This window comes from Lucilia sericata, unplaced genomic scaffold (assembly GCF_015586225.1).
Source record: "Lucilia sericata isolate MDLA Ls3-8-SP2 unplaced genomic scaffold, ASM1558622v1 Contig000006F_arrow, whole genome shotgun sequence".
Lineage (NCBI taxonomy): Eukaryota > Metazoa > Arthropoda > Insecta > Diptera > Calliphoridae > Lucilia > Lucilia sericata.
The window spans coordinates 1,424,720-1,440,200 of NW_023994047.1; the positions used below are offsets into that span (position 1 = coordinate 1,424,720).

A 15,481-nucleotide genomic window follows, 5' to 3' on the forward strand; every position below is an offset into this window, starting at 1 on the left:
TATTTAACCTTGACTGTTGGTTAATACTGATCATGTGAATGTGAGTACATAACAAATGATAATAAAGCTGTTAATGACTTTGTAGTGGTTAAAAGTACACTTTACTAACGCAGTCCAATATAGACAAGTCAGTCACTCAATCAGTTAGCACAATTTGCTTTAAAGTCTAGTTTTTTTTTTTTTTAATTAAATTTATTTAGTAAGTTGTTTTCATTATAAAGTTCAATGAGATTTGTTTATAGAGACAACAAATTGTGTCAGCATTTGCCAATATTTGGGAGTTTGATGGCAAACTTAGAACAAATCCTGCAAATGTTTGAGGTTAAGCAATTTGAATTCCAAAAAAAAAAATACTGTCTCTAGAATTGTTACTTTGTTTGAAATTACGACCCTGAATGGGTTTAAAAAAAACGAACTTAAAAGCAAAATTGACTGACGCCTGTTAAACGAACATGTTGTATTTTGTTTAAGCTTAAAATGTTAAAAGCTTAACTGCGTCTTAAATCTGACATGTCTCCGAAAAAAAACTCGTCTGTCACCAATAACCAAATCCGTAAAATGTAAGATTTTGTATAAAGTTTTTGCTGTTTACAAAAATTAAGTATAATTTACACTCGACAAACATGGTTGGTAATAAAGTGGAGTTAAAGGAGTTTTGTATTTGTGGAATAGAAGAAAATTAGTTTTAAGTGGGATTTTTTCATGCCAAGGAATAAACTTTATAAATTTTTGAGTGTAAGCTGACTGCAAAACATTTAAGTATTTGTTTTGGTTACCTGTGTTTAACAAAATGGCCAAAAACGGTAACTTGGTCAAAATGTTTAGGCATCACAGTTTTTTTGGGCTGTATGAACAGCGTGTGTAAGTGATTTTGAAATAATTTACACTTAAAAGTACGTTGCAGCAACCGTGTATTTTAAATGTCAAAATGATACAAATCGATCGATCGATCGATATGTTCGCAATGATAATATCTTTAAATAAAAAATGTTTAAATTCTCACGATTATATTGAAATGAATGCGTCCATAAAAAAGTCATAATTTAAACAGCAAAAATTTAAAACATTTCAAAACGTAATACAACTCTAAACACGTCTTAAGTTTGTTTTTCAAAACATAAATTGGGTGATTTTAGTGTATTTTTTTCGATACAACTTGCATCAAATAACATGTTTGATAATCTCTCGAAAAGAGACACTCCCTAAATATGACATTAATATATAAAAAAACCCTTTTTTGTGGATTTTGCTTTGGCGTGCCTCTAGTGTCATTTGGAATATAAAATAATATAAATTTATGGCCAGACACAAAGATAAACCACACATATTTACAATTGAAAAAAGATTTTTGCCAATTTAGTGGCCTACAAAAGCAGCAACAAAAACAATGCGCACAAAAACAAAAATGTTGTTAAATCATTTCGAAAAATCTTGATCACGCATACGATTCGATGGAAATGTAAACAATTCCATAATAATAATAATAACAAGCAGCAGCAGTACGTTGTCAAGTGTGACCTACATTTAATAAAAATCACTCTGTGGTTTTTCTCACTCACTCATTCACTCGCTTGCAAGCTAGCACGTTGCACACACCACAATACTTAATCATACTGATGTGGCAACTGCTGCACTAAAAGGTGGGTGGAAGTAGCAGTTTCGCTTGTAAAGTGAGAGTGAGTGCAATGTGCTGCTTACACCTTATACGGAAATGTCTTTTGATGACTGACAGTCAACCTATTCCAACAAAATCAAGTCATTTCAACTGCTGCAGTTAACATTGTTATTGTTGTTCGTTCGTGGTTGCAGTTAAGATTTATGCAGTTTATTGATTGCAATGACCGGCCCGACCATATGGTTAAATCGATTATTGTTTTCTTTTCCAAAAAAAACTTTGTTTTATGGTATTTTTTGTGGTTTTTTTAAATTGAAAAATAAAATAATTTCAATGTTATTTACACAAAACATAATTTTGATTTCAACGTTACTTTTTGGGGATTTGGGGTCTTTTTTTCTTTGAGTGCGTAGCACAGACTGGCACACACAGGTTTTGAATAGGTTGTTATTGAGTGCATAAATAAAATTAATTGTCTTAACAACAAATAAAAGGCAGACATTTAGTCTGTTTACAGAATGTATAGTTGGATGGAATAAATTCATATTGTAATTGAATGTTTAATGGCAGCACTGATTGCAGTGGCGGCGTCGGTGTTGCTGCTGTTGTTTTTACAATCATGACAAGTTGTTTATTGAAATGACCTTTTTCGTTTTAGAAATCAAGACCTATTTTCCCTTTTTATTTAATAAATATTTTTCTTTATATTTTATTGTCATTATTATTTTTTTTATTATCGATTTTATTTTGTCCCTCTTAACAACAACAACACCAGCCACACTATAATATTATTTGAATTATGACCACCATATGGTGCAAGTTGTTTTATTGTTATTTTAATGTTGATATGTCAACAATTTTATTTTATTTTGACAATTATGCAACGATAACTTTATAGCCAAGAAAATAATGTGCGTGATTCATGGCAAAAAAGAGAAATTTTTACAAATTATTATAAATCCTGTGGCCATAAATTCACAACTACAAATCATCTTATATGTACATTTAGAAGAAAAATAAAAGTGATGTAAATGTAAAAATTAGCGTTAGTTTAAATATGTCTACTTAATGCAAATGCAAATGGGAAAAAGTGAAAAAAATTGCTTATACTCAGCAAAATACTTAATCATTTTAATGTAAAGCATTTGCTGTGTTCACACTTAAAACAATTTTTGCTTTCGTGAAGTCTTAACGCAGTTTTAGCTGTAAACTTGTTCACTCTGTTGCCCCTTATATTTGGTGATATTTTTGGCCAAAATGCATATTTGTTTTGTTTTTAAATTTTTTTATTTATTTTTCATATATGAATTTCTCATGTTAATTGCACACTCTCTGCTTTATGGGTGCTAAAAATTATTTGACATAAAAAATTATATATTTTTTATTATTTTTGATTTTTCTGTTTACAAATGTATACAAAATTATTTATTTATTTTGTTCATATTAAACAGCAGCTATGGCAATTATTATCATCAAGATAGTGTTAATTGCGCGTATAAATATTGACTTTGTAGTGCGGAAACATCCAGCCAAAATGGCAACAAGAAAGATTTTTTTAAATTTTAATTTTTAAGGTATTTACTTATATACAAACGAATATCTTCTGTATGTAGGTCTTTTATATACATTTATTAAGAGAAAAAACCCTGCAGTTATAAGTTAGCAAATGTTAATTTCTATAGTAGAGAGGTAACACCCTTTAAAAACCTTGAAAGTAGCTAGCAGGGTAACCAGTTAGTTAAGTTTTAAGCCCTGCAGGGTTCCTATACTTTTCAGATTATGCCATAAATAAAAATATATATATTATATAATAAAGTTGTGAAAAATTTCCAAAGAATTAAAATGCAAAGTGTTGCACATTGTTATTTAACTAAAACTGTGAAATTCCCTAATGAATCATATTCTTTACACAATCATTTGTTATAATTGTAATAATTAGAGTTGCATTCAAATTAGTAAACTAAATATTTTAAGAGAATTTTACTATAATTATAATTAATACAAATTTCTCACCCACACTCTAGTAAATATTATTTTAGTTTTTCTTTACAATAGTTTTACAATTTAAAAATATGTCTGTTAACATGTGTTTAAAAGGAAATAGAAACAATTATTTTCTACTTAACAATGTTTTTAAAAACATTAAAAATCAATTTTCTTATTAAATTCATTATAGTTCTGTGAGAATTGAAGCATAAGTCCATAATCGATTACACGATTAGATGGTTCAAGAACAAAAAAAAAAAAAAATGGATCATGTTATTAAGTTTATTTAAAAATTGCATTGAAGTGTCGAAATAATTGTTTAATATATTAAGTACTAAAGGCAAATTTATTTTATTGAACAAATTCTCAGACTTTGTATTAATAGAAATAGTTGGCAAATACACTAACTCCCTATTCATGATTTTTTATTTCAGAAGGATTTGTTTAAACTTTTTCAGAAGGCTTTGTTTAAACGATTTTGCAAATTTTCATGAAATATTTTCGACATAAAATCAATTTGCATTTCTCTAGGGAAAATTTTATAGTCAAGTTCTTTCATTTGAAAATTTTCATAAAATATTTATACCACTATAGAGGGGAGGATATTATGTGTTTGTGCTGATGTTTGTAACACCCAAAAATATTGGTTCTACACCCACCTTAAAGTATACCAATCGGCTCTGAATCACTTTCTGAGTTGATTTAGCTATGTCCGTCCGTCTGTCTCTGTGTCCATGAAAACCTTGTGCGCACTCTACAGGTCACAATTTTCAAGATAATTTGATGAAATTTGGCACATACTCTTCAAGATCGAAGCCTACCGAAAATGGTTAAAATCAGTCCATTATTTCTGTCTGTCTGTCCGTCTGTGTGTCCATGTAAACCTTGTGTGCATTCTACTGGTCGCAATTTTCAAGATAATTTGATGAAATTTTACACATACTGTTCAACAACGAAGCCTACCGAAAATGGTTAAAATCGGTCCATTATTTCGTATAGCCCCCATGTCTGTCTGTCCGTCTGACTGTGTGTCCATGTAAACCTTGTGTGCACTCTACAGGTCGCAATTTTCAAGATAATTTGATGAAATTTGGTACACACTCTTCAAGAACGAAGCCTACTAAAAATGGTTAAAATAGATCCATTATTTGGTATAGCCCCCATACAACCGTACCCTCTGAATAGGGCTTTTGAGCCCATAAATATGTTAAATATTCTTGTATCACTTCAAAAGTCAGCAAAACGTAGTTTTATATAAGTCTTAATGATACTGCTGATTTTCGTAATGATGGGGCCTCATTTGACCCTAGCCCCCATACTAAGTCCCTTTCAAAGAATGACTTGATATTCAAAATTCACTTATAAAAACTAATATCACAATGATATTCTGCATAAATAACTTTAATGTACACAGTGTTGTCGTACGTATGTATAAACTTTGACAACGGATGGTATTGAAAAATTATAAACAGTTTGGTGTCAATTTGGTACCGCGTGTGTATATTTCCTTTATAACCCCACTTTTAGAAAATCGCTTTTTTGTCAACAAATTGTTAAAATATTTCCTAATTAATTTCTGAATTGAAATAAAATACTTTATTAATAAAAAAATTATCATTATTTTTAACATAAACTCTGGTGTAGGGTATCATATGGTCAAACATTAACGACTATAAATTCTTATTTGTTTCTACATAAAATCAATTTGCATTTCTCTAGAAAAAAAATCAATATTAATTAAAATCATTTATTTATGACACTTGCAATTTATTTTATATTCGTTTGAAATTTGTTTTTTTTAGAGATTAGCAAAAATCATTTTTCACTCTCATGCTCATGCTCTACTCTCATTCTAGCTCCAAATCTTTTTTGTTTGCTCGAATGTTTAAAGAATCATTAGAATTTTAAGTGAGTGTGATGCGCCGCCACTAGAGTAGAGAAAAATGGCTGCTGTTAGGCAGCATCATTAAGGCCAATGTCGTTGTATTTAAATAATCATTTGATGTTTTTATTACTTTTTCTAGTTATTGTTGTTGTTGTTGTTATAATATTTATAATAATTTTCTATAGTATTTTTTTGTTACTTTTGTTGTGTAGTGCGATTTTGTGCATGATGCACGCATTTAGCTGTCAGTTCTATTCCATTTTACAATTTCAATTTGTTTTTTTTTTTGACATTTCATTTTTTTCGCAAGTATTTGTTTTTAAGAAAACAACAAAAAATTGTATTTAAAATTTAAATAAAAGCGAAAATTGCCTTCACGCCAACTAAAAGTCAACTCAGGCCAGGCCGCGTGTGGGCGCATTTGGCAAGCATCTCCAATTAAATGCCAGCCAAGCAGCCAGCAGCAAATACGCTTTATATTTGTTTGTCTTTTTTTTGTGAATGAATAATTTTTTTTATTTAATACATTTTACACTTTTTAGATCAATGAAAAAAACAACAACAAAATTATGAGTAATAGCGTTTTTTGTTTGTTATTGTTTTTTGGGTGTTAAAATGGAAAATTTATAGATTGCCGAAGGACAGAGGAGAGGGGTGGAGGACAGGGGGTAGTGAAAACCTACCTGTTGTACACTGGGTGTAGTATTTGTGCCAGCAGGTGAATCCAAAGGGGTAGAAGAACTACTCGAATGACTGCTATCCTGGGAGGTATTCTAGAAATAAAAAGAATACACACAAAATAAAAAACAAATTAACAAATAAACGAAATTAATTAAGGCTGTTTTATAAGTATACATATGTATGTGAGTTTAGGTTTGTGTAAGTAAAATATTTACTTTACCCACCTGTGTATTTGCATTGAAATTGCGCACTGTCACTGAGGCTGGTGTTGTAGCTGTCGAGTTATTGTTGCTGCTAATGCTGCAGTTAATGTTATTAGAAAAATTATAATTATCCAGAGGATTTGTCATGGCAATTAGAGAATTGAGAATTTCGGGTGTATTAGGCTTAGAGCATAAACCGCCAGAGCCCTCCACACCCAATAACGATGAAGGTGGTATATTTAAATTAAACATGTTTGCTGCTTATCAAAATATTTAACACGGTTTTTACTTTAAATTAATTATTACACAAATTACAAAAATACAACTAAAAACTAATTGTTTAAAACACTTATTAATTAAAATCACAGTTAAAGGCCTTCGTTACAGTTTGTCACAAAGAAAAAGTTTGCTTTTTTTCTTTTTATATTTTTGCTTAAGTTTTTTAAATTTTCTTTTATTTAAACACTTTTTAGTTGGTTTATTCTTGTTGTTGTTGTTTGTTTATAACAATAGTTCATTTGTAAAATTCTTAAGTAATGTTGCTGGAATTCCATTACAAAGTTTTAAACATTTAACTGCAAAGAAAAAAAAAATACAAATAAAAAAATATTAATTTAATTCAATAAAATGTGTTATGTTTAAAATGTTCTTGAAAAATAATTGAAATTTATGTGATAAATTTGTTAATTATAAAGGAACAGTAAAAAAAAACAATTTAATCAAATCAATTAAGCAATTATTTCAAATACTAATAGTGTTATTTTGTTTCTTTTTATCAAGTAGATACTTTAAATTATATATAAATTTTAACTAAATGGATAAATTGTTTATTTTATATACATACATATGTGTTCTAAAGTATATAACTATAATAAAAGGAAAAATATAAGTATATGTATAATAAGGTGTGGTATTCTATTTTATTATTTTACCCTTATAATACCAGGCGTTTAGTTTTTTTCAAATTTTTTTCTCTAGACAAGTACATATAACCACTAAAAAATTCTCTACAAAAAACCCTGAAATGCTTAAATGAAAGAATGAAGAACGTATGTTTGTTGAAAGAAAAAAAAACTAAAACAATTTTGAACATGTTTTTCTCAAGTAGTTCCATACGGGAACAATAAAAGCTCATAAATCATAATATTTTTTGACTTTTCTGTAGAGGTCTGCTTAAGAAGGCAGCAGCAAAAAAATAAACTTTAAATGGAACACTAAATAACTATATAGAGAAGCATACAAAAAAAAAAAACTACACAAAAATGCTTTAATAGAATTAGAAAGACTTTACGTTCTGATTGTGGAAGAGAACCACAAGTCGGAAAGAAAAAAACCATATGGGTTTGTTGTGTGGTTAATGCTTTATTTCTTTAACAATAATTCTTATACAAAATTTAAAACCAACAAAAAATAACCATAAAAAAACATTCCCAAAAATAATATAAAGCTAATTTTAAATAACAAAATTTAAATGTTTTTTACACATTGTTTTTAAAAATACTAGACACAGTGTTTTAATTAGTTTTTTTTCTGTTAAAACAAAAACACATTTGGCATTTCGTTTAAAAAGTTTAAAAGCATTTTGAAAAAAAAAGAATCTAAGAATTTACTTAACGAAATTAAATAAAATGTCATAAATGTCAGGGACAGTGGCATGCATTGAAACATAAATATACTACATATATACCATATTAATACTTCTTTAGAGAAAAATATTGTAAATCCCGGGTCTGGAAGTTAAACATATTCAATACTTTACTAAATATAAATTTCCTGCTTTCCCTTAAAGTTTTCTTGTTAGTTTCTTTTTTTTCAATTTTCTTTTTATTTAATTTGTATTTATTTATTCAGCCATTATTTCTTCTCATTATAAAAATGTTGAAAAAAAAGTTTATTTCTCTTTTACTATTATTCATACAAATTTAATTAAATTCTATTATCACCCCATCTTTAAAAGACTATATTGCTTTTCATACTGATGTTGTATATTAAATCTTTTGTCAATTTAATTTCATCCATCCAACCAACCAACCTCTATCTTTTTGCTATTAATTTTCTTATGATTTTCTAATTAATGTCATTGATACCACTGAGTAACTAAAAACAACAACAACAACTATAAAGTTTATAACAATTTTCTTCCCACCACCCTTTTTCTTTAATAAGAGTTAATTATTGTTATACATTGACTGCAAATACACTAAAAACTCTTTTGACGGAGATGAGAAAATTAGTACTAAATAATTCTCTTATTAGTTTGTTACCATAATGCTTTGATGGTAATGATTACATTACAGTTTAATTAGTATTAACATGTAATGGTACTTTGTTTTTTCAATTAGAATTACATATAAATTATAATAATTACTTTCTAATTAGTCTCTAATTTCTTTGTAGCAATCATGCTTTGGTGGCAATGATTACATTAAGTAATGCATTACAGTTTAATTAGTAATTATATGTAATGGTAATAATGACAATTACATGTAAGTGTTAATGGTTACATTCTAATTAGTCTATTATTTGTATCATGATTTGGTGGTAATAATTACACTAAGTAATGCATTACAGTTCAATTAGTAATAACATGTACTTGATTTGATTGAACCGATTTTTTTCAATTACAATTACATGTAAGTGTTAATGATTACTTTCTAAATAGTATCTAATTTGTTTGTAGCAATCATGCTTTGGTGGTAATGATTACATTAAGTAATGCATTACAGTTCAATTAGTAATAACATGTAATGGTAATTTATTTTTTCAATTACAATTACATGTAAGTGTAATGATTACTTTCTAATTAGCCTTTAATTTGATTGCAGCAATCATACTTTGGTGGTAATGTTTACATTAAGTAATGCATAATGGACCAATTAGTAATTGTAATTATATAGTAATTACATGTAATTGTAATTTGATTTTTTCAATTACAATTGCATGTAAGTGTTAATGATTACTTTCTAATTGGAATCTAATTTGTCAGTAGTATTAGTTGGTTATGCATTGTTGGTAATGCATTATAGGACAATTAGTAATTACATGTAACTGTAATTCGATTTTTTCAATTACATGCAAATGGTAATGCTGACTTTCTATTTACGGTTAAAGTAGTCGTAATTGATAAATATTAATTACATTTGCAAGTAACTGTAATTAAAATTTAATAATTTACAGTTAATTATAAAAAATTTATGAAAAAACTTTTATATCATTATCATAGAACTTGCATTAGCCTGGCATTACGAGTATTAGGTTTAATTAGATTGTTTAAAAGAAGTCACACATGTTTAGTTCCATAGATACAAATACTTTTTTAATTAAACTTTTCTGTTTTTAGCAAGAAGATAGAAAAATTTTTTTCTTGTAGACCATGACGAACACGTTGATGATGGTGGTATATTTTTATACATTTAAGTTTATTTGTTTATTACGATTCATCAATAAAGAATTTATTATTCTTTTTTACTTGTTTATTTTTTATAGACTTTTCGTAAGAAACTCTGTATCTCGCTCCCTCTTGCTACAACAGATAATTGAATTTCTGTTCCTATTTTTTCATTCATACAATTTATTCATTAGTATGCATTTATTATGTTTAAATAAATTGTCATAAATTACAAAAACTTTCTTTATTGTATTATAAACATTTTGCCAAAAATGTCCTGTTTTTGTATTACTCTGTGCGTGCGTGTGTGTGCGTTGAGTGTGGATTAGGCATTTGTAGTATTTATAATTTGATTAAGTATATACGATTTCATATCTGTACTCGTATGAATGTATCCCCCCCCACCATTTAAGTATTTGCCATTTATGCGATTTTTTTTTTTGTATTTATGCGTGAGTGTTTTATGAAATTTCATCACGTTTGTGGGAAGTTGTAAACATAAATACACATTTTTTCAGCGGTTTATTACAAAGTTATAGATGTGTGTTAAAATCGTGTTGAACGTTTGGAAAATATAAAATTTTTCTGTCTCATTTTTAATTTTATTTTATGTCCTAAACATGTAAATATTCCTGGGGTTAAAAATAAATGGTTAAACATTTAATCAAGAGTAGATTAAATAATAAAAAACATCTGCTTTAACATAAACTTTAATATCAACCCTAAGTTAACTAGTCCTTCAAAAAAAGTCTTAATTAAAACATGAAATATTTAAAATTTAGAACTAATGATCAAAACAGCTGTTTTCAATTCAAATTAGATAATTTTATTCAACACCCTCTTGTAGGAAAACTTTGCTAACAACTGTAAGTTTTTTTACCAGTGCTCAAAGTAAAAAATTTTTGTTTAAATTTTATGTAAAAAAAGAACATTATGTGTTTCAGCTATAAAGCAGCATATTATTGAAATATTTCACAAAAAAAATTGTTGTATCTTAAGAATGCAAAATATTATTTATTTTCTTGTGTATTCTTTTCTCTACATGTAAATCATGCTGTTATTTTACACATAAATATAGGTCACAGACAGCACGTCTGCATTTTACTTACTTACACTAACAAAACTTGATGATGATGATGACAGAACAGAGTACAACTGAAACTCATTTCATTCATTTTATGTGCGCTGCACAAAATTTATTCTTGTTTTTCTATTTAGGGTGTATGTTGGTTACACATTATATAATGTGTAAAACAGAAGGGATTTCATTTAACACCATATTTATTATTACAGTAGTAAAATTTTCTCACATTTTACATTAAAAAACAAACAACTGGGGAATTTTTATAAGTTCTTCTTTTTACTCTTTTACCATGAGTGCACCATTGACACGCGTTTATCATTTATAGAACACATTAATTTTGACAGACAATAAGGAACTTATAATTTGAAACAACAAACAATTGACATTGCTTCCCTTTTGGAGTTTTTTTTAGATGTAATAACGAGCAACAACTTTAAACTTTTAGGGCAAATTTTACAGGGTTTGTTAAACATTAATTTATTTTAGAAAAATAAAGTAAAACTTTCGAATTTTTGTATTATTTAACAAAATTTTACATAATGTAAACAATTAAATTTTGAATATTATTTAGTATATTAAGAAAAAATTGCATATTTTGTTCATATTTTACATTGTTTACCTATACTTTACCTATAATTTACCTAATGTAAATAATGCATACAATTAAATGTTCAACATTATTTAAAAATTTAACTCAAAATAAAATATTTTGTTCATATTTTACATTGTTTACCTATATTTTACATAATATCAATAATGTAAACAATTGCTTTTTCAACATTATTTTAGTAATTTAACTCTAAATAAAATATTTTGTTCATATTTTATATTGTTTACCTATATTTTACATAATGTCAACAATGTAAACAATTAAATTTTCAACATTATTTAATAATTTAAGTCAAAGTAAAATGGTGTGTTCCCATTTAACATTGTTTACTTACATTTTACATAGTGTCAACAATGTAAACAATTGAAATTTTCAACATTATTTATTAATTTAAATCAAATAAAATATTTTGTTCATATTTTACATTGTTTACCTATATTTTACATAATGTCAATAATGTAAACAATTGAATTTTCAATATATTTTAGTAATTTAAACCGAAATAAAATATTTTGTTCATATTTTACATGTTTTAACTAAATTTTACATAACGTTAATAATGTAAACAATGGTATTTGTAACACTATTTAATAATTTAACTCAAAATAAAATATTTTGTTCATGTTTTACATTGTTTACCTATATTTTACATAATGTCAACAATGTAAACAATTGAATTTTCAGCATTAGTCGGTAATTTAACTAATAAAAACATATTTTATTCACATTTTACATTGTTTACTCAAATATTACATAATGTCAATAATGTAAACAATTGATATTTTCATGATTTCTGCTAGTTTCGTCAAAAATATGCAGCTATAGGGTAATTTTACCTTATTTACCTTAATTTTATATAATGTCAACAATGTTTAAATCTTTAATAAGTGATTTTACATTGTTTACTTCAATTTTAAAACATGTAAAGAATTAAAATTTTATAGTTTTCTAAAATCTAGAGAATTGTTCTAGATTTTGGATACATTTTTCCTGTTTAACTTATGTCAACAATATTCTTTGATTTTGTTCTCTATTCAATATTTATATAATTGTTTACATTATGTGTAACTAAGAGATTTTCGTTTTTTACTAATCTATTTTCTTTTCTATTTATTTTTAGGTTTGCCTCAAGTTTTTGCAAACTTTGTGTGGTAAGTCGAAAATTTTCTTTTGAAATTTTAATGTTTAAAAATATTGCAAAATATAAATGTTTGTTTAGCGATATCAAGTAAACAATTGACAAATTGTAAACATTTAAAACAAATTTTGAAATAAAAATATTTTCATATCAGACAAATTTTTTTGAAATTTTATTGGACTGCATTTAGCTACATATTTTCTATAATTTGTGCATTAATAATTTCCAATAAATTCCTAGATTATTTAACAATTTACCATGTCTACAGAAAATGTGCTTGTAATCTTTTCAAGTGTCACCAGAGAATTAATGTTGAAATTAATTAGATTTTCAAAAAAAAAAAAAAAAACGTAAGCAGTTTTCATATCATACTTTAAGCTGTAAAGTAGATGACAATATAACTATAGGTTCTAACATGTGTATGAATGTCAGATAATAGTAATGAGTAGTAAAAGTACTTTAATTTTATATATTTTTGATTTTCTGTATAAATTTTAATGGGGTCTCAAATGATAAGCAAACGTTTAGATCAATAGAAAATAAAAATAATATAAAACAAACAAATAACCATTAAATTTATTTAACAAATAAACTAAATAAATAATTAAACGTTTATTCAATCATTTTAACGTCCTTGCAATTTTACACTACAGTAATACAAAAATAAAGATAAAAATGTTTTATATATTAATCAATTTAGTTGCTCTTAGACTTAATCAAATTAGAATTTATGTGGAATTTTTACAAAACTCGGGGGATTTATGTTGTTGTCGTGTAGGTAATATGAGTTAGTGTGTCAATATTGTGAATTCATTAGAAATTGTAAATGTTCTTGACCTTAAAATTTATTGAAAAAAAGCAATTCTTTTGCAAAACGTGTTGTTTATAGAATTTCAAGAGAATTGAAATGAAGTTATTAACAAACTTGCCTACTTTGAATGCACAACTTGTTAATTTATTTTTAGTTATTTTTTTTATTATTTATTCGCATTGTTTTTCTTCTCATAACGTTTTAGAAATGAGTTAACAAATATAAAAATAAAAAATAAATAAATCCGCTTGATTAAATATCAACATTATTAGAGATATTGTAATATTGATAATCAAGTCTCCATTACTTACTTACTCTGCGCCTTTGTTAGTCAATAAATTGCTTAACAGACAGTGCAATAGACAGACAGACTGGCACACAAATGCAAACAGTCAACTAGAGATAGATAGTTTTAGTTTAAGCGAGGGACGGACGGAAATGCATTGAAAGTCAGCTAGTTGTACTACTACTACTACTAGTCACTAGTGTGTGAAAAAAACATTATCAATTCATTACAAATATTTGTGACAACTTTGTAATGTCTACTTAATGTTGTGTTTTTCTGCGAAAATAAAAGCATACACTTGAAGAAATATTTTGGGGGAATATAAAGAAAGATATTTTTATGAAAATAGGACTCTTTGGCTCTCTTTCTTAGTGATATTTTATGTGAGAGTTATCACTACGAGAGCGTACCCCTGCTTAGCACAATTGTTAAGTGTAAACCCAGGATATCATAAATGCCCCTAATATCTTCCCTTTTTATGTAATATTAATGGGTTTTAAACAATTTTATTGTATTAATTTTTTAAGCTTTCAATTTCTCTATTATTTGTTTGTTTTTTAATCGAGTATTACTTTTAACTAATACATTTTGACACTTTTATGCTCGAATAACTTTCTCAGCTACTTTTTTCTTAAAACATATAATATTTCAATGAAATTTACAAATTAAATTAAATAATTTTTTACAGGTGTATCAAATTACTTTATACAAATACTTAACAGGTTTTGAATGTTCTAACACGTATTGGAAGTAATTGCGTTTTTTTGGTTTTTGCTGTTGTTTTTGTTACGATTTAGATTTTATTGTTGTTTTTTTCTATTGCTACATTGCACTATAAATGAATTACCGTGACCTCAAAAACGAACGCAAAAAAATACAAAAAATCATTGGATTCTACGCACTTTTATTTTCAACATTATAGACGCCACAAAAGTATTTCAAACATTTGTATTTTTTGCACTTTGTTATAGGCAGCAGCAGCAACATCATGTTGCTGTGTTGGAAGGTTTAATTGCAAAATTTAACAAAATTTTTGCCACAAACACAACACTAGTTAAATGTAGTAATTTCTAACTTTAGTTAGATAAAGTTATAAAGGAAAATATTTTCAAAAAATTATTTAAGCAATTAAATTACAATTTAAGTTTCAATTTATTCGTTTAACAAGTTATGAAATTTATTTAGCGTTAAAATCTATTAACAAATTATATTTTTAAACACACAGAATTAGTAAAATAACTAAAATCTCATGAATAGTATTTTTTTCATTGAAATTGTTAAACTTTTCTGCAAAAAATTGCAATTTTAATGCAGAAATATTGCCTTATTTGCCCTTTAATGCAATTTTCAAATCAGACATAATGCCTTATTTGCCCTTTAGTTGGGAATCAAAAGTTTTTTTCATTGAAATTGTTGCACTTTTCTAAAAAATTTATTTTTTGCCTTTTAGTTGAAATTCAAAAGTTTTTTCATTGAAATTGTTGCACTTTTCTCAAAAAAGTGCAATTTTAATGCAGAAATATTGTCTTATTCGCCATTTAGTCGAAATTCAAAAGTATTTTCAATGAAATTGTTGCACTTTTCTAAAAATTGCAATTTTAATGCAGACATATTGCCTTATTTGCCCTGTAGTTGTGAACCAAAAGTTTTTTTTCATTAAAATTGTTGCACTTTTCTGAAAAAATGCATTTTTTGCCCTTTAGTTGAAATTTAAAAAGTTTTTCTTCGTTGAAAATGTTTTACTTTTCTCAAAAAAGTGCAGTTTTGATGCAGAAATATTGCCTTATTTACCCT

General features: G+C 26.5%; 1 protein-coding gene and 1 long non-coding RNA gene across 2 annotated transcripts in view; one reads left to right on the plus strand and one right to left on the minus strand.

Moving 5' to 3' along the window:
- The window catches only part of LOC119601353, a 92,400-nt gene that overhangs the window by 14,201 nt on the left and 62,718 nt on the right, over positions 1-15,481 (plus strand). Inside the window, exon 2 of the long non-coding RNA XR_005231218.1 lies at positions 12,573-12,603. This is a non-coding gene — a long non-coding RNA (uncharacterized LOC119601353). The remainder of the gene's footprint in view (positions 1-12,572; positions 12,604-15,481) is intronic.
- The window catches only part of LOC119601347 (activating transcription factor 3), a 60,068-nt gene that overhangs the window by 4,533 nt on the left and 40,054 nt on the right, over positions 1-15,481 (minus strand). The window contains exons 3-4 of the mRNA XM_037952256.1: positions 6,392-6,945; positions 6,170-6,259 (exon numbers count right to left, since the gene is read on the minus strand). Of these exons, the coding sequence (XP_037808184.1) occupies positions 6,170-6,259; positions 6,392-6,622 (321 nt within the window). The 5' untranslated portion in view covers positions 6,623-6,945. The remainder of the gene's footprint in view (positions 1-6,169; positions 6,260-6,391; positions 6,946-15,481) is intronic.